General features: G+C 42.3%; 1 protein-coding gene across 2 annotated transcripts in view; it reads left to right on the forward strand.

The window, feature by feature from the left end:
* The window catches only part of LOC118790067 (pro-neuregulin-3, membrane-bound isoform), a 221,002-nt gene that overhangs the window by 158,203 nt on the left and 42,791 nt on the right, over window positions 1–20,008 (forward strand). For both annotated transcript variants that reach the window (XM_036546876.1, XM_036546877.1), the window contains exon 3: window positions 18,546–18,619. In XM_036546876.1, the coding sequence (XP_036402769.1) occupies window positions 18,546–18,619 (74 nt within the window). The remainder of the gene's footprint in view (window positions 1–18,545; window positions 18,620–20,008) is intronic.

Genomic DNA, 20,008 nt, shown 5'->3' on the forward strand with positions numbered 1-20,008 from the left:
AAAAAACACAGTGAGCACTTTGCCCCACAGAGCCGACAGCTAAAGCACGCAAACAGAGATAAGCAGAGCCTGAACATTCTCTATTTGCATGTAAATAGATATAATGCCACTCACCCTCCGGTCCTCATGTAATCCACCGCTCTGGAGTGTATTCCTTACCACCGTTCTGATTATAAGTCACATGACATGGTAGATCTCCACTGACACAGAGGAAGGACGCTGTCATGGGGCCAGCCCTTTGCTGATGTCAGAAACATACTGGTGATCAGAATGTAAATGGAGTTGGGGTGTGTACATAAAAACTGCCATCCAGCACCTAAACCATGAATTACTGTCACTTTATTAAGAAGCGACTTATGAAAAATTTATCTCCGTTTTCACTGCAAGCATATTATACCATGTTGGATTAGAACTGATCTCTCTGACCAGTACAGTGAGGATGAGTAGATAAACATAGTGAGTTATAAATGACATGACACAGATACACCTTCATCCAGCCAGAGCATTTTCTACTCAGAATGATGTGGATTTAAAGGAAATATATTTTTGTATGAAATGTTAATTCCATACGAAAATTAACATTTCATTCTTCTGAATAGGAATGCTCAGCAGCACAGTGATTGATAATTGTCATATGGTGTTATTACAAATTATCAATCATCTTGTTAATGTATTAGAACCAAGACAGGCTGAAAAGGCCAGCATAATAGAACATAGTAGAATGAACAGTGCCTGTTTTAAGCCTATTTGAAATGTCTCTATAAAAATATTGTGAGAGATAAGGTTATGGCATGCAGGAGTTAGAGTTTGTGTGAACTTAGCAAGTGACTTTAAAACTTTTTTTTTTTTTTTCCCTGGATGACTCTGAAGGTATTTTTTTTAAAAAGTTTTGTTTTTTTTTCTCTCTGAGTGAAAATACTGCCTCCTCACCATAACGTTTATGATATCTTGCTTTTAACTCATAATTCATATTCCACTCAGAGTCTCTGTGGGTATCAAAGAACTACTGTTGATTGAAGAAAATTTTGAAATAGCTTGTGACCCCTGAGGTGACTGGGTTCAGATTACAGCAAGTTCTCATTCCATGTTCATCAACATTTTTAACACCATTTATAATATATTTTACAACATATTTTTAGAACTGGCAACCTAACCAGCATCATAATTGTTATTATTTATTTATTTATGGCCAGGGCCCTTTAAAGAAGTTAACTGAAAATAAAGTGGGACAAATTTACCATGGTGACAGCCAAAAATAATATATGGGTGCATTAAGTTCCCACTCAACATGAAGATGCCAGAGGTGCACAGAGGAAAAAATAAAAACGTGAAATATGTTTGGTTTGAAACAAGTAAGTAATTAAAGATTAACTAAATCAACTAAATCTCTCTTAAATCTTAGAAATGTAATGTAAGTGAAACATTTACTTCATTTTCAAAATTGGTTAGTAAAGCATATGGCTGAAATAATTGTTTTATCTTGAATGTATCATTTTATTTATAGTGTTTCATTACGTCCAGTAAATATGGAAGAAATGAAATCATATTGGGTAAATGGGGGATAAAAAGTGGCATTTATCTCAAATATGGGCTAAAACTGTACCATTATGGCACCCCATATGTGGAGACCTGAAACTGCATCTGATGGTGCCTAAAGATGGTTCTGAAATATATCCCATAAACATATCTCTTCACTCCTTTTGAGCATCCAGTCTGCACACTGGCATGACCCCAGTCCCAGCCCAATCTCTGCAATCTTGCTCAATCATCTGGGAAATCAATTTCAGGCAAGGCCTCTCTGAACTGCTGAACAATTTCGCTGTGCCCAGCATCTGAGTGACCGCAGAAAAGGAACATTCTAAAGCCCTGACTGACCACAGATAACACCTCTGTAAACCAGCACTGTGCTGGGTCCTGCCCCCCCACCCCGCCCTCTCACACAGGCCATGCTGTTGATATAGCAGTGGTCACATGACCACTTGTGACTATCTGGCCCACTTCAGAACACCCACATGCTGGCGGCACAGAACTTTGTTTTAGCTTGGTCCTGTTCTGTTTTTGGTTCTAATTCCAGCATTTTAAAAAGTGAAACTGATTGTACAATCTGTGAAAAAAATTGAAAAAATTTATGATTTCCAAAAATAATGTAATGTTGTTTGACAGTGCTGGATGTGGCAGCTTGGTGAGGTTATTTGATTCTTATGTCCGTTTTTTTGTTGAAATGTTGAGTTAAAGGAGCCACATTTCCTAGGTGATACATTCTGTTTGCCCAGCTTTATCTACATTATTCCCAGAGTGAGAAACACTGCCTCATCATTTCAGCACTGTACCACTGAGGGGAGTCTCCTGCATCATCTAGGTCATTGGTGAAACTTGGCTTGGATAACATCAGAACTTTCAACCCGGAAGTAGAAAGCACAAACACAAACCTACACAAACCCATCTCACTTACAGCCCTCATTTTTGGTGTTGGAATAAATGCACTGACATTCTGGATTTAAAAGACCTCCCATGTATTGATTATTATGTGCAGATGTATAATATGTCAGTTATTTTATTAGTGTAATGCGTATGTAGCTGTGTTTGTATCATACATGATGAGTATCAGTGTTTGTGAATTGGGTATGATGAATACCACTGTTTGTGGACTATGTATAGTACATACCATTGTTTTTGTAGTATGTATGATGGGTACCTGTGTTTGTGAAGTGTGTATGATGGATACCAGTGTTTGTGCAGTTTATATGGTGGGTAAATTGAGAAAAGACGCTTGTGTTATCAGTCCAGTAAGAGGGAGAAATAGGACAGGACAAAGCGAGAGACAGGCAGTCTGCAGGCCCGCAGTCAATATGTAAAATTCCAGAATGTTGGAACAGTCTCCATAGTAACCAGGTAGAAGATTAAATGGGGTCTTCTGAAACATTTTTTTTCAGTTTCCGCTTGAAAGACTTTGCCTGGCAAACACCAAAGAGGGTATGTGAATGCCATCTCAAAGTGTCATGTTTCTGTTTTAATGTAATATGCGCTTTACAGACCAGACCAGACGTGCTGTCTGAATGGGTCTCTTTATGTCCCTGGGACCCATAACGAGAAGTCAGTCTGGGTCCATTTAGGTTCTCACGCTGATGAAATTGAGGTGAATTAAAGTAGGGTGACATGAAGTGAGGGAATACTAAAAAACAATTACAATACCACTGCATACATCAAGACGTAGACATACCCAGAACATTTTTCAGCATACAAATGTGGTCTTCAAATCCAATTATTAAGTGGGAGGTGGGTTGATCTTGGTCAGTTGGCACGCTTCCCTTGTAGTGACCAATAAAAAGACTCCATCCACCAATCTCCCCCTCTCTGAAGGGGCAGACCCCCCACCCACCCATCCCGGTAAGGACGGACTTCACCCACCCATCCACGGTATGGATATACTCTGCTTTCAGAGAACTTCTCACCATAATCAGCTGTGATGTCCTTAAGAAACAGTGCAGTGTTCTTTTAACAGAGCACAGAATTGTGCAGGCATATCAGGGGAAGTAAACACAGTAAGTACGGAGCGCAGCAGCAGTGAAGTGGAGTAGAAAAAATAACATTCGGTTCATGTACAAATCCGCAATCCACGTCCTTTTATATCTCAGTATAGACCCCACATCAGCCACACGCTTTTTTTTTCCTTCAATATTTCATCTTATTGTGTTCTCATTTATTGACTGCACAAGGGCAGGGACACTTGCGGCTGTTCTTCGTCCCTTTTTGACACTCACGAACCATTCCCTTCCCAGCAGTGCATTCACCATGAGATGGGTGTCTTCATCGGCAGAAGGTGCAAAGGAAAATAAAAGGGGGAAGGTATCACGGTATCATAAACTATCACAGACAGACTTTTCTTTCCCTCTGTTCAGTCCATAGAACCCCCTCTTTCAGAGGAACATGGCCGACAAGTTTAAAATGGCTTCATTCCGAGGTGTGACAGAGGCAGGTTGCTCCGCACACCTCTGTGGGAAGACTGAGACACGCTTCTCTCCTCTCTGTAAGCCTGGCCCACTGCAGCTCAGACTCCTGTACTGCTCTGTGATAAGATCAGGTCATTTATTATTCTATTAAACCTGGTTAAGGTCAAAATGAATCATTAAGCAGGGGGTTAATTCACAGGCTTAGTGTGGAGCAACATCTGAGACGTTACAGAAAATACGCGTTGACTTTAAATCTCGCCCCAGTGAATTATTCCTTTCTTGTTTCCATTATTCTTCCACCTTTCGGTGGAAATTACCCACCCTGACAACAGAAGAGATTAAAAGCCGTGGTTTCCTCGCACGCAGAGAGAGGAACTGCAAGGGCAGATTCATTTTTTGCATGGTTTCTTACTATTAGTGAAAAAGAACATGTATTGATTCACGTATTGATGGACTGTCTTTTGTTTAAAGAAAGAAATGTAAGACATCATGGCATTTCAAAGGTCACATTCTGCGTTTGGCCGGAGCTCATGTACATACTTTTCCTCAAACCACAGGAGGTTCTTAAATCAATTGGTATCAATTTTATCTTAGGAGTAATGTAGGTTAATATAATGGGTTGGCTGGTTTATGTATATCAGCATGTGGAATAATGTTCTAACAGACAGTTAGTTTTGTAAGCTAAGATGAATCAGAACCAATGAACTCTGCAACAGATCTGAGGGTCTGGTCTGAGCTTAGGGACTACCATGGTTTGAATATATGTCATGAGTCTATTTCAGGCAAGGTTCATAACTGAGTACAAGCAAGTTATTTTGTGATGTTATTTTATGTTACCATTATTTAAAATGATTAAATAATGAAATGACACTGCAAGTGACCTCACTTTTAATTTTATTTTTGGGAATATTATGTTGCCGTACATAAACACATTTACACATGTACCCATGGGTGGGCAAGTACACACATGATCTCACATGGGCATGCACATATAAATACATAACCACACACACACACACACAAACACACACCCACACACACACACACACACACACTCACATGTACTTCCTCCAGCACCTGTGCAGCGACTGTGTCCTTCAGCCCTTAGCACTACCATGGTTTCCCTGGCAACTGCAGAGCCCAGCATTAATGAGCCAGACTCACTCAGAAAGGGGGAGAGCAGAGGGGAGGGGTCAAGCTTCAAACCTGCTTTGTACCATTTCATCGCTGGTAGACAGACAGACTGACCAGCTGTACCTGAGTGCCTTGTCATCAGTACAGTGCTTAACTGGTTCTAATCAATTATCAACTCTCTGCAGTTTGCGGTCGTCTCAAGATTATTACTGTTATTGCATGTGGGGGCAGTTCCTGTGAATGCTGTATGAGAAGGACAGAGAGAAATTCTCTGTGTGTGTATGTGTGTGTGTGTGTGTGTGTGTGGTTATGTGTGTGTGTCAGGGAGAATGTGTGTGTACTTTCAGGAATCCTATTCTGAAATTCCTTGAACAAGCAACAAATAGAAGACCAGTGTGGGTGTGGATGAAAATCAGATGACAGATTGATGAAGATATTTGAAGAGATTGAGCTCCAGGGTCCATTTCCTGTACCATCACACACATTTCAAACATCATGAAACACACAATCAACACACGCCCACTGACCCCCTGGTCCTACGCCTCATGTCGAGGACCAAGCTTTGCAGATGACAGGGGGGACAGGGTTGGTGCCAGAAGCTTGTATTCCTCAGCATTGTGAGCCCAGGGTGGTCCAGCCTGTGTGTCATTGGATGTGACTGCCCTACTTGTTTCCATGTAGGACTGCCCTTGGTCACAACCTTGGTCACACATGTCAAGCCTTTAACTTGAACTTGAATTTGAGAAATACCTAAATATTATCAATGCTGCTAGAGTGGAGCAATCAAAATTAGTCTGTGGCCTAGATGCCAGATTCGTGAGCACACTTCAGGAACTGCATTCTCATACAGTATCATGCATTTTATCTGTCTGGACAATGACGTTTTGAAATAAATGTGGTTACTTGTTTAATATGATTAGATTAGACCTTCTTGCATTGTGTTAGGGAACATAGGGAGACTAGAGTTGCGCATGCAGGATGGAGTGCTGTACCTACTGAGGGGAATGAGACATCTGTGAGATACTTTAGTCATTGAGGTTAAAGTGAATAGCTACTGTACACTGCACTTTCTGTACAGCTGAACTAATTTATGGTTCATGTTGCTGATATGTATCAGGGAAACTGCTGTTTTTTGTTATCTGGCACAATGGAACAGGACAAGTGGAGTCATCAAAAAAACATCACTGGAGGAGAAATGATCCATGATTACCCTGGCAGTGTAAGTGCTTGCGTCTGGGCTGGAAAAACCTGCAGAAAGTCCAACCAGTATGAGGGCAGAGTGGTCCTGCTGCCTCGTGTAACTACAGCAAGCTGGCACCATTCCCAACTGTAACTGCCACTGTAAAACCTACCCTGCCATGTCACAACTTCACATTTACAAGCAATAAGTGGAGACAGTCCAGTCTTAATGAGCCATCGCATGTCTGAGAGGAGTTGTAACAGACCAGGAGGAAGGAGTAAACAAGTGCATGGCACCCTCACCATGCACCGGATGGAAACTGCAACACAAAGGGGCAAACCTCCCTTAACAGAAGGAAATAACAAAAAAGCAACTATCATGTTAATTCATGACACAACTAATATCAATTTGCATTTTAATTTTTTTGTTTCACCAGTGCAGGTCCCTTATCTGGGTAATTTGGCCCTGGAGAGGAAGGCTCTTTGCAGTATCTGGGGGGAGAAATATGCATGTGATATTCTCATATATGTTCAAGTTTCCAGTCATTTGAAGTGAATGAAATATTTTCACCCAGTTCACTGAATTTCTGTTTCTGGGAACATAATGCTGGTCCAGATAGAAGCAGCTAAATATACTCATGTAGGTGAAAATTCTCAAGATACACATGTAGCTGACTGCTCAGTAAATCACATATACTCAATATACTCATGTCAGTGAATACATTTAAAATGCTCATCCAGGTGAACATTTTCAATATACTCATGTGAGTGAACTCAATTCACTCACATTCATGTCACTTCCTCCAAAGCGCATCGCAAGATGGTATTAAATGTATGGTGTAGGGTCACCTACCAACAGTCTTCAAAATGAAATTCAGACATTTCCTACAGCACTACCTATATGTGATTGTCAGGATCTCGCAATACCATCATACAGGGTAGTTTTAGGATGTAATTTCTTAAAAGGACAGTATTCTGTATGTGATGAAAAAATTAATACGAAACCTGAGATTCCTTTTTCGTCCTTTCCTATCACTCAGCAGTTCCTCCACGTCTGCAGCAATGTGTTGAGCTTTCCTGCCAGCTATGCTATTAAACAGTCTGCTGGAATGTGGAACTTTCTGCTGGAATATCCAACACCGCATGTATCTGTTGCTAAACCCTCAGAGGGATTCTTTTGCCAGCTCCGTACTAAGAGTTCCAAACTGAAACCTGGTCCCCTAGGACTTTTCATTCCTGCTAGAGGTAAAAGCAGTGCTTTTGTCTGAAGGAGAATTGGAAAAAAAACAAACAACTCAGTTCAAAAATATGCACTGAGCTGCTGAAACAAATATGAGCCAAAATATGAGCATGGTAGCAGAGTTATGTGTGGAATACTTGTTCGGGTGTGATTGTGTTTGAAGAATAGGTGAACAATCACATCTGATACATTAGCTTGTACCAGTTAAAATGTTCGATGACTAGTGAGGAACATGCTAGTCTATCAATCTCCCTGCAAGTTATTCCTCACGCATGTTTATTTATTTGCCTATGCACCATTATCATTTATTCAGTTGTGTATTTATTGATTTATTTGTTTTGATTTTTTATTTATTTACTTACTTATTTTCATATCATTCATTACATGGTTTCCGGGGCCATTTGAATGAATTGGTGCAACTGTATTGGTGCAACTGTAAAGTAATATTCATGCATTGTCTTTCAAGTTTGTCTTACACAAGGGAAGAGAGCTATGTGGGTGTTATAACGAATGTGTTTTGAGTAATATCACCAGAATTCATGACCTCTAACACAGCAGGTATCTTGGTAGATGGAGTGGAATTGAACATCAGGTGGTAGGTGGAGATTTTATGGATTTTTACTGCCTAAGACTCCCCCCCCCCCCCCCGTTAAGGAGCAACCGTGTGTGTGTGTGTGTGCGCATGCACACTCATGTGTCTATGATCCTTTGTCCATTGATTTAATATTGTTGCAGTGGCACAATAATCTCTTGTATAGAATTTCACAGAGGTTGCTAGGTGTGGCTGATTGTGTAGGTGGTATAGATGGTGGTATTATGGTGCAGGTTACGTAGGTGGTGAAACAAAGGTGTTTGTGTGACAAACCCTGGGGGCTCATAGAACACTGTCAGAGCATGTCAAGATGAATAGTGGTTGAAACGTGCTGGGCCGTTGACAACTGCAGGAGAGCTTCTCAGTTTTGATGAACTGGCATGCGGGCGTCCCAGATGTCAGACCTGTAAAATATTACCACAGCGCTCAAGTTATTTTGATTGCGTTTCAATACCAGATGTTCCATATGCTTTGTGGAGCTGCTTTAATGAAAGCAGCATCAGCAGAATGGGAAATTCCTGCACTTCTAATGGCCTGTATCTGCAGCGGTGGACTAAGGCGAACAGTAATGTAATGAATCTGCAGCGAGGTGGAATCGTATGCAGGGCGTGCTTTTCTTCTGAGTGCAGTCGTCCATCTGCCACTTACTTGCCTACTGACACCATTATAAATGGGGGGGTAGTAAGGTAAAACCCATGGCTTTGTAGTAAACATACGTGAGGGAAAATAGGTTCATTTCTTCTTTGTCTTCTTAGGGAAAAATCCCTATATTGCAGATAACTGCATCACAGTCTGTCCACTCTGTCTGCGCAGTCTCGCATATTGCTGTCATTGAGCTGCTGGTGACAATACAGGTATCATTCCCCGCCGTTCTTGGTCATCTCAGTGCATAGCGAAGACAGGGCCAGGCACCTCCTCTCCCCATCCATGACCCGTTACAGGGTGTTGTCAGCAAGCATACTCAACCGTGCCACTCAGCAAGAGCCAAATGCTAATTACCGGTTGGGATACGTGTCATTGTAAGTGATCCTCTCAGACAGACAGACAGGTGTTGGTGTGAATGAGTGAGTGTATTAAACAGAGAGACAGGTTGTCTGCTTAGGCATACAAAGGCTGCATCCCAAATCACTCCTGCATTCCCTGCTTCCTTCTGAAACGCAGATTGGGCTGCTGGCTGGTAGCCCTACGTACTACACCCCATGCTGTTACACCCTAAATGCTTCTCTACACCTCACATCACATACCCAGCACCCTATGTTCTACTGTACACCCCACACCCCACAACTTGCTCTGTCCTCCCTACATTCCACACTGTTGTGCTGTCTACACTACACACTTCCCGCACCTAATATTTTACACACCCCACAGTTCATACTACACCCCATATATTCATTCACTGAATCCTTCTGGGCAAGAAAGACTATGGTTTTGTCCTTAGGGCCTCTCTCTCTCCACAGGCTCACGGGCACCCTTCTCGTCTGCCTGTGTGGGAGAGTGGGGTCTTTATCAGTGACCTCAAAGCTAACACAGCCAGATGGACTCAGGCGTGACTGGCATGCCAATGAGGAGTCCCTGGCAATTTGAGCTGTTGTGGGCAGCCTGGTCATTTTCTGTTATACGCTCTTCTCTAACCACACTGACAAGCGCCAGCCACAAACTTGATGGCAAACGCACTCGCCTAATTAACTGTGTTATGCTGCTGCGAAGTCAAGCTCTACTCCCTCACCATTCTGCCAAGTGTAGGGGGGTTGTGGGATGTTCTATCTCATTTCCTCCCTCCCTCCTTCTCTCTCTTTCTTGGCCCCTCTGCCTTTCCCTCTTCAATTCTATTACAGTTCAATTCAAATTGCCTTCTTTTGTGCTTTATACCCTGTATGTCTCTCAACATTTTTTTCATTTCAAATTAGAGTGCTTTATTGACATGCAATACAACTGTAAGTGTTGCCATATTGCAAGGGTTTGCAAAAGAGCAGTAATAAAATGACATGTTCAGTATTTAGCTAGTACATATACTGTACAGAAAATGTGGTGGAAGGGGCCACTGTCCCTCAGGCTTTAACAGGCAGCTGTATGTTTTGCAGCCAGTATAATCCTCCCCAAGCAAGGATGGGAATGGAAATAGTGTCCCTGTATTTTTTTCATTTTGGCTAATAATGGATATTGACCTAATTAATCCCATCATGCTTTTTGGAGAGGTTTGTAGGATTTGTAAGTTTATTGCTTTTTATTATTATATGTATCGTAGTATTGTTTTTTTTTTCAACAAAACTCTTCTGGTTGTTTGTCCTATTTAGTAAAATAACCCCACATTTTACTGCTATACAGGTTGAATAGTTGATTCAAAGATTAAGGCAAATTCTCATTGGCATTATCACCTGAATTGTTTTCTTTATGTCATAAAATGCTTTCCCTGTTTAAATCCTGTATGTTTCTTCTTGACTCCTTTCAGCTCAGGGCAGTGGATGGGACATGTTATCTTTTTCTCATGAATTTCCATAAGAACACACACTTTCGGGGCATTCTGAAGAGGAACCTTAGATCTTGTTTTTTTTTAGCAATTAGAGCCTACGATCAACCCAGTCCCCAGGCAAGGAAGTGTTCCTGTGCAAATATCTCATTGTAATGTACTAATTATTTCCTTACCTCCACTTGTCAGTGTAATGAATTTCCCCCCTCTCACACAGAACAAAGGCACTGCGCTGTAAACAAAAGACTTTTAAATTTATAGATGTTTTAATATGTTCTATTTCTCTCTGTATGTCTATATCTTCTGTATATATCTGTGCCTGTAATGTATGTGTGGGCTAAAAAGTAATGCCTTCATTAATGTAAAAATGGCTGGGGGAAGCCCTTCAAAGCCACTGATGTGAAGCACTGTGGACTCACGTTTTTGAGAACTGCATTCTCATTTAATCTGAAATTATATTCCTGTGCAATTTATACATAGCACTGGTGTGGGTTATTATGCAATATGGCAAATAAATTATACTCACCACACACACACACACACACACACACACACACACAGATTTTATTTCAGTCAGTGTGGTTGCACAAAGTATAATATTTACACTAAATACAACTTCACACCTACCTCTGTTTCTCTGTGTTTCTCCATGTTTACTAATTTTTCTTGGTCTTTCTCTGTATTTCTCTGTTGCCCTTGGATTCTCTATGTATCTCAATGGTGCTTAGAAAGTTTTATAAATTGTGCTGAAGAGGGAGAGGAGGGGTAACCAAATGTGTGTGTCAATGGGACACGGGTCTTCTGACTCCGCTAAAATGGATGTGCATGCTTTGATTGAATCTACAACCCAACAACCAACAAAAAGGAAAAGGGAAATAAGAACCCAGGAAGTAGAATTAGTCAAAGTTCATCCTGTTAGACCATCTTACTTCACCTCAGGTGATTAACAGCAAATTAATCTGCCTTGATCTCTGTGTCTGACTGGCCTTTCTGCAAAAGATTTGATAATACCATATTTCGAAAATCACAGGATTTTCAGGAGGGGGGGTGGTCTTCAGCATAGTGATAAGAGGTCTCTTGATAAAGTGTTGAAATGCAACAGGGAGCGAGATAATGGAGTTTTAATGCCTTTGTGATTTTGGCTTCAATAACATTTAAACCCAGCAGCAAGTGAGGGGCAAGATGGAGTTGCCAGGCACTGTTTGAGTTTTGCTCTGTTCCCCAAGACTCAGAGAGAGGTATGGATTTACCAGAGTCATGTAGAGCAGCTCCTGCTGGACACTGGCTGGTCTTACCCATTTAAACTTTCAGTGATCTGTGCCAGCCGGATCAAGAGCTAATGATTAATTAGGCTGTCCTCTCAGCTGTTTTGTGTCCAGGAATAAGACAGCTTGGCCATCTTAAGGTGATGTCTGAGGCTGGGTATTTCATCTGGAGGACAGACATGTGGTGGGGTATATGCATAAAACTCCAGGGTGTCCAGTTGCAAAAGTCATTTTGTCACTTCAAATAAAAGCAATACATAAGAAAAAATTCCCAGGTCTTATTGTGAATAGTAAAGAAAAGGTTTTGGATTCTTTTAGTAACAGCCAGAAAATAATCGAACACTCACCCTGAAATGACCACGCTCAATTATGTAATGAAAAGACTGGGATCCAATTGCGGTCACGGGTTTTAATCACTGAGGCTAACACGTAGTCAGGAGCAAAAACAGGTCGTTAACAGAAGCAGCAGCAGAGCAATAACCAAATCCAAGAGGACAATCAAGGTCCAGAGAACAGGCGAGGGTCCGAACACAGGGATAACACGGTAGAAGTAACAGAGAGCAGGCTTGGTAGAGTCTCAGGGAACAATACCTCACAATGAGGCAACTAAACTTAGGCAGGGCTTGACTGAAGGAATGGGTTACAGGTGCGCTTGAGTGGGTGTGGTTGAGCCAGGTTGAACTGGGCATGGCTGAGCGGGTTGAGCTGTGCGTGACTGAGCTGGCTGACTGGGAGCGGGTGTGACAAATTAACCAATTTTGTTGTTGCTCTTGGACATCAGCTCTTAGCATGCTCGGTGCAGATCCACTAATTGCTCTTTTATGGACGTTTCATTGCAATATTTGGGTTCAGATCATATGAAGATCATCATATTTGCACAGGAACTGGTAAGAAATTATGTGTGTGAACAAACAACATACTTAACTGACAACATCTGAGTGTATAATGTTTGATGGAGACACAATTCTTCACAATTCTGCATAGCTATATAACGACCATTCTTTATTTTATGTGGGGCAGAGGTCCTTCCACGCAGAGTCAATCTCTCAGATCAGGTCAGTGACCTGCCTGACTCACCACAGTGACCTCTTTGAATGGCAAAGGTGCCAATTAATTTAGGATTTAATGTTTATTTGATAATAAAAATGGCCAAATGGCCAATGATTAAAGTCCAGATGCTTTTAATTTGAGGAATTAGTGCAGGTAACTGTAGGAGTTACGTTCACAGTGGAAATTCTTGTCTTGTGTACAAGAACTTGGACTGGAAATCCGTAGGGCTGTGTGATGATTTTTATAGCTTTGCTGTAAAAACCAAGGCTCACTCATACAAATTCATGATGAGCTTCTTGTAGTATAATCTAACTCACTGTTTACATTGGCTTTCAGCTAGAAGGGAGATACTGTCAGTTTCTGTCCTGCTGCTCTTGAGTTTCAGAGTTAGGGAGGTCGGGGTTGCGTCAAGGTGAACGAGAGCATCAGACAAGTGGTGCCTGTTTTATTTTCAGGTCTGCTACCGCCGGTGTCTGCATTATTTAACAAGGTGTTGCTTAGTATGAAGGGGAGCTAAATGACACTAGGGCAGCGAGGTGCTTATGTTTTTCTCTTTTTTTCTGGATGACAGCTGTGTGTAGCTGTTGTTTTTGTGAAATACAGTACAATTGACCATACTCCCAAATTCTGTTTCTAATTTAACCCTCTGAGGTACAGTATATACATACACGTGATGTAAAGGTCTTCTCATAGAATAAACATGTAATTAGATTTGTCATTTCTGACACCCCTTCCTTGTACGTAAGCTTGGAACACTTCCAAAAGGGACAATAAGTATCATGAAAATTACATTATGTTGCACAATCGTGAGCTTACAAGGTTAAGAGCAACCTCAGTCTCAGCCCTGTAGGACGTGACATCATCAGTATTTACTGCCTTTGTTTTTGTTAGTCTAAGTGAAGTGCTATCTTTTTTCCATTCTCCATCTAGTCTTTATAGAGGGAGTGCAAAGCATTACTGATGGCCGAAAAGAGGTGCACAGTTTTTCTCTCCAGTTGGTTTCACTGCACTTTTGCTCTTCAGCACCTGTCTTATTCCACCATTCATCATTGCCTCGGGCCATGGCACCCCACTCATGTCACAAATGCTCAGTTAAGAATCTGCTTGAATACAATCTGTGTCTACGCCCAGCAACTATTAAATTATCTATTATCTATTAAATTTCCCCAATGCCTGTGCCGAGGAAATCAGAGGGAAAAGAATACTGAATATCACATTTTGCCTGAAGTAATTGATCTATGCTTACTTTGAAAAGGACATGTAAATGATATTTAAATGAATATGATATTAATGAAAAGAGATCATTGAGTGGTATCATTAGATTAATTTAGTATCTTTTTATTATTCTCTTTAGGGATAGGTAACAATAGGAGATTTTAGGCCTGCTGCTTCCTAGCAACCTTTCCTGAAAACATCTGTGACTAATATGGAAAGACTGTCAGAAACACTGGTGTTAGGCATTTACTTTCCAACCAGCCCTATTTTACCAACAGTAAATATGCATTTTCTTCAAACCAGACATTAGAAGCAAGGATGCACCCATTCTGATTACTAAACAGTGCAAAGTAAACCTAAAACAACTTTGTCTCAGACAAATCCCCAGACTAAATACAGGTCTGCAAGAATAATCCCCAAACTGAACACAGGTCATCACTAATAATTCCCAGAGTGAGAACACTGTGGATTGAACAGGGAAATGCTGTCATTTTCCCCCATATGGCTGTCATTGATGTGCTAGGCACTCTTGTTTTAAATTTGATTATTCAAATGCTGCATCTTGTGTGCAAAATATAGAACTTGAGGTTGGGATGTAGGACTCAATTTCCATAGATTCAGTGAAGTTCCCATCTACTTTGTGTGATTTCTGTACAGAAGGACTCAGGGATCATATCAGCAGGGTCTGATGTCAGGACAATGCTGTTTCTACAGTCACTCACCTGTGATCTCATTAAACAGCACCATCCATATGGGGAGGCCCTGTCTCAGTATCCAGGTCCAATTGGGTATGAAAAACAATATATGCATAACCATTTGCAACAAAAACACAGCCAGTCCAATGAAAAGCCTGTGACTAACTATAACTATAACTACTCTTACAGCTGACAGGACAAACCAGGATGTGAATATGGACATTTGTAGCCCTCATACTTCATTGAGAAGTGGAAAGCACGGTCAGGGAAAAAGAAAGTGGATTTTTGTACAGGGCCCAGACTGGATGAATCTTCACGAGGGCTGGAAGGTGACAGGGGCCAAGCCCTTTTGTCTGCATTTAGTAGAGTGAACATGTCAAGCTGAAGCATTGTGCCCTGCTCTTGAGGAAATGTGTTTTTAGGGTTTTTCTTCACTATCAGGCCAGGTTTGGGAAATCAGGGACAAAGTGAGGCTTTATTCTGCTCTGTACTTGGACATCGGGGGCTTCCTGTGAGGTAGGAGCGGCTAGTTTTAGGAAGGTAGCGCTCCGGTTTTGTCACAAGAAGCTAGTTTTAGGCAAGCAGGGCTCAGATTTTTGGCAGGTGAGGCTGGATGTAGGCAGGCAGGTCTTAGAATTTATCAGGGGAGGTCTAAGAAAGCATTGGTGCAATTTTAGGCAGGAGGGGCTCAGTTTTGGGCAGAGGGGTCTGAGTTTTGACGAGCGAACAGCGTAACCTGCACTCCTCAGGGATCCCCTCTCCCACTGCGGCCTCTCACTCAGTGTAATAGGATTACTTCCTTTAGTCTCTGCTCAAAGCAAACACCTTTCAGCCCACAGATTAGGCCAGCTCTGCCTAATGAAAAGCATACCGTCTCTAGTACAGACAGCTGAACTGCTAACCATCTAAAGCACCCTCTCGTGGGATCTGCTAGTGGTTAGCGTGTCTGTCAGTGCCACTTAGTCAAGGAATTAAAGCATCTCCTACCAATCCTCTTACCTCTTTGCACATCAAAGTGACATTTTTTTTAATTGCTATTATATTGTATTATATTATATTATATTATATTATAATGTTACATATGCTCTAAGCCAATTTATGGTAGATGTCAGAACCAAAGCCACCTCATTCAGTAAATTTTTAAGTCGGGGGTCTTTCTGCATGCGTGTGCTGTGATAGAGCACTTGACAGATTTCACCATCATATTCAAAAACCAATCTGCATTTGCCCGTTCTTCATGCAGGTTCTCTGCAAAACCTACACCCCGTTCAGCTCCTCCTCCCCCACAGCCCTCTATGTGCACGCACACACACACACACACACACACTTGTCTGTTCCTGCTAATTAATGACTTCAGTGCTAATTAAAAACCAAGCAGCATTCAATAGCTTCTGCCTTCTTGCAAAATCTTAACGTTTTCATTTTCTCTTCGCGGAGACTAATGAATATTCCGGCTCAGATTTTCCGCTAAATGCGTGGCAGCGGAACTAAAACCAGTCAGAAAGCGTGCTTCACCAGAGGGCAATGGGACAGGAACAAACTCCTCTGGAGAGAGCGGGCACAGCTGCCACACTCGCACGTACACATGCACACTCACAGTCGCGTACACAAGAATAGACACACACACACACATGCACACAGACGGACTTGTACGTGCACAGACACACATGCACAAATGCTCACATGTATGCATGAACGTATGCAGACACACACAGGCAAACATCCACATGCACTAGACACACGCCTGCATTAAACACATGCAGATGCAGCAGCCACATGCACCTAGACTCGCACATACGCACACACACACTCACGCCCTCATAGACACCCATGCAGCAAAGTCCTAATCTGCTCACAAACAGAGATTTTGATAGAGAGACGGAGAGGCAGGGCGAGGCAGGCTGGTCTACGGGAAGAGTTAACTCCTGCAGTTTCCTGTGCCGCGTTCCAGTGAACATTAAGAAAACAAGTGTTGCTGTGAATGTTAACAAGGCAGCTCCTTCTCTCGCCCAGAGCACAGCGGCGAGGGAGGCACGGCAGCTCGGAGCTCGCTCTTTCGCGCACTCTCTCTGCCCGCCGCCGTCTCCTCACTACGCTTTAATTACAGCGTCCCTCTTCCTTTCATTCATACAGCGCCTCCTAATTACTCTCCCCTTCCCACTCGGCCCCGCCGCCTCCTGCCGAAGAGCTGCTCCCCATCGCAGGGGTTTGTTTCATTATCAGTCCCTCTTCCAATTTGCGTCATGAGGGACTGTCATTTAAATAATCCAGCACTCCGCTTTTTGAGGATCTCCTGTCAGTGGGAGCGCTAATTGACCGGAGATTCTGGAAAATGGAAAATACATATTCCATAAAAGTTCTCACTTTACCTCTTTGATTTTTGGTGTCCGTGGACCTCGGGAACAGATTGAGGAAAGGGATTAACATAGAGTGGATGAGGTTCAGCGGGACAGGGCGAGGAACCCTCCCTGGTTTTCCACCACTGTCACTAGCCCCCAGTGCTCTCAAATGAGTGCATGAAGAATTGATAAAATGTAAAATATAATATGTGTGCAGTACTGAGAACATGTGACTCCGTTCGCATAAATGTCGTGACATTTATGGCACAGTCATTAATCACCAGATCATTTTATTATACAGGGTGCTGTTGTGGAGGAAACATTAATTTCCTTAACATAAAAGGGCCTTTTTGTACTTCACAACTGTGATATGTAGAAGCAAAGTATTCTCTCACTGACTGTACCAGGATACAATATATTTGAAGCATTTGGGGAGGAGAGCATGACACTTGAATGAACCTATATGATGGACCACACGACCAGAAATGTCTGTCAGCCCAAACTGAGATCTATACTGTCACAATTAAAAAAAGAATGAATCAGTTAAAATGCTGAACCTTGTATGGGGGTAATAGAGCCTTATGTCTCAAGAATGGGCTCATCTTTGCCTGGTGATTATGCATGTGCTTCTGATGTCTGATACTTACAGCTCACATGTATGCATCATGTAGACAAATCTAGGGAGCCCTCTGAATATGATCTAATTGTGTAAGGCATAGATTACCGCCGAGAGCTTCGGAGCCAGAGAAAGAGAGAAGGTTCTCCTGAATATTTCACATGACATCCTTGGATTCCAGTCGCATGGACTGTGGCTGGGAGAGGACCGAAGCCTGGTCCAGCTCATCGGGTATTCGGCATGTGGAGCCCGCCGTGCTCCCTGGAGCTGTCCCTGCCCACTCGGTCTCCCACATCTCCCCATTTAATCAGTAGCAGACACTCTTCCTTCCAGTTTCGCATCAAGCTTCTGTCCAAGACTCAGCCACCAGCCCCCCTTTTATTTATGTAGCTAATTAGCTTTTCCAGCTGGTGACAGGTCTGTGGCAGAGAGGATGTGTGCGCGGGGGCACCGCTGTGGCCAGCTGTGTGGACACGGGGCTCTGTGGCTGGAGTTGGGGAGGCGGGGGGGCTGGCACCTGCTGCTCTCCTCCCCTGCCCACGCCTCTGAGCGATTGGCACACCTGGCATCACCCGCAGGGGGGATCACTGTCAGTCATGTCATTATCTGCGGACAGGCAGACACCATCCGACGGCATGGCTCAAAACCCGCATCCGTCTCAGTGTCCATCTTCCTCCTCCCTCTTCCTCACTCTCCCCTGCAGGGCTCAGCTCTTTCAGAGGCCTGTGTAAGGCAGCATTGGGTGGGTGAATGTGTTGCTGGGAATGTATGCACTGACCTGCCTCTGTATTTTTTTCACACAGGTGTAAGGAGGGCTACCAGGGAGTGCGATGTGATCAGTTTCTTCCCAAGACAGACTCCATCCTCTCTGATCCAAGTATGTGTTTCTACTTACTTTTTTCTGCTCTGGTCCTAGACCCACATGTCAAGATCAGTTTTCAGGAGTGCCAATGAGTAAAATAATATCAATTCAAGGAAATGCTTTGGTGGATGCTGTAGGGTCTTAGCTCTCAACCTTGTAAGGGGGTTGGGAGGGGGGTGGTTAGATGACCATGATAATGAATAGGGTTTTCAGTTACATATTTCATAGAAGCAGCAGTGTGGCATTGTGGGATACAGCCAGGAACTACTTCAGGGAATGTATACATGTAAGGCTGTATAGATGGATAATGTGAAAATGCAAGCTCTGTAAGTCACCATGGATAAGTGTGTCCACTAATCAAATAAATGTGAAACTAGTAACATGCAGTGAAGAGCTGAGAACACCACTAAATCTAATATGTGTTTCCACATCACAGACCTCAGCTGTATTTATTGCTGGTCCTTCTCTAATCCTTGAATGTGCCACTAGGTTACATGAAAAGCAATTCTTATAGCAAGGCATCTTCCTTTTCAACAAACAATAAAATATTTTAATTGGATTCATTGCCTGCACGATCACATACCATATACATTTATCTCCTGGTATAAAGTACCGCGCAATCCATGCTTAGCAGGTGATGAATAGATTCTTCTGGAATTAAATGATGAGTTTGCAGACAACACAGAGGAGAAGGTCCTTGAAAAATCATTTCATTTTGTAGCTCTCCATTACTTTTCAGTGCTGGCTGTTTTGTTTCTCTTTTCTTGTTTTATATAAATATGTCATTTTTTTCTCATATAGTTTGTACAGTTGAAAAAATGAGGGAATTTGAATTTCTGGAAGTGGTGTGTGTGTGTGTGTGTGTGTGTGTGTGTGTGTGTACACGTGTGTATACACGTGTGTGTGTGTGTGTGTGTGTGTGTGTGTGTGCGCGCATGCATCACAAATTATAATAAACCTGACTCTTTACTGAGTGAATGTCATTGGTTCAATCTTTGAGTCAGAATGCCCTCAGCCCAAACATCAGCACATGTGCTGCTATTGGTACCAGGCTTTTCCTGGGGCAGGAACCAAAAGAAAAAACCAAAATGATAATGCAATTTATGAACAAACCGCAAGTCAATGTGCACACTTTCATCTCATGCCTTAGCCAGTCCTTTTCTCAGCTATTCACACCTTTGAATGTGTTGTCTTCTTAAGAGTAAGTTCTTTCACTGCGAAAAATACATGAGCAAAGATAATGTGTCCCCAGTCTGTTTCAGGTTGGCTATTACTCAATATGGCTCCTTCTTGGTAAGAGAAAATAGATTAGAATTGTCATCAGCTGGTTTGAATTTGTAATTTTCCACAACAGGACACCTCACCGATGCAGACTGTGTTAATCAACATTATCACACTCAGTCT

The sequence above is a fragment of the Megalops cyprinoides genome, chromosome 15 (assembly GCF_013368585.1).
Source record: "Megalops cyprinoides isolate fMegCyp1 chromosome 15, fMegCyp1.pri, whole genome shotgun sequence".
NCBI classification, from domain to species: domain Eukaryota; kingdom Metazoa; phylum Chordata; class Actinopteri; order Elopiformes; family Megalopidae; genus Megalops; species Megalops cyprinoides.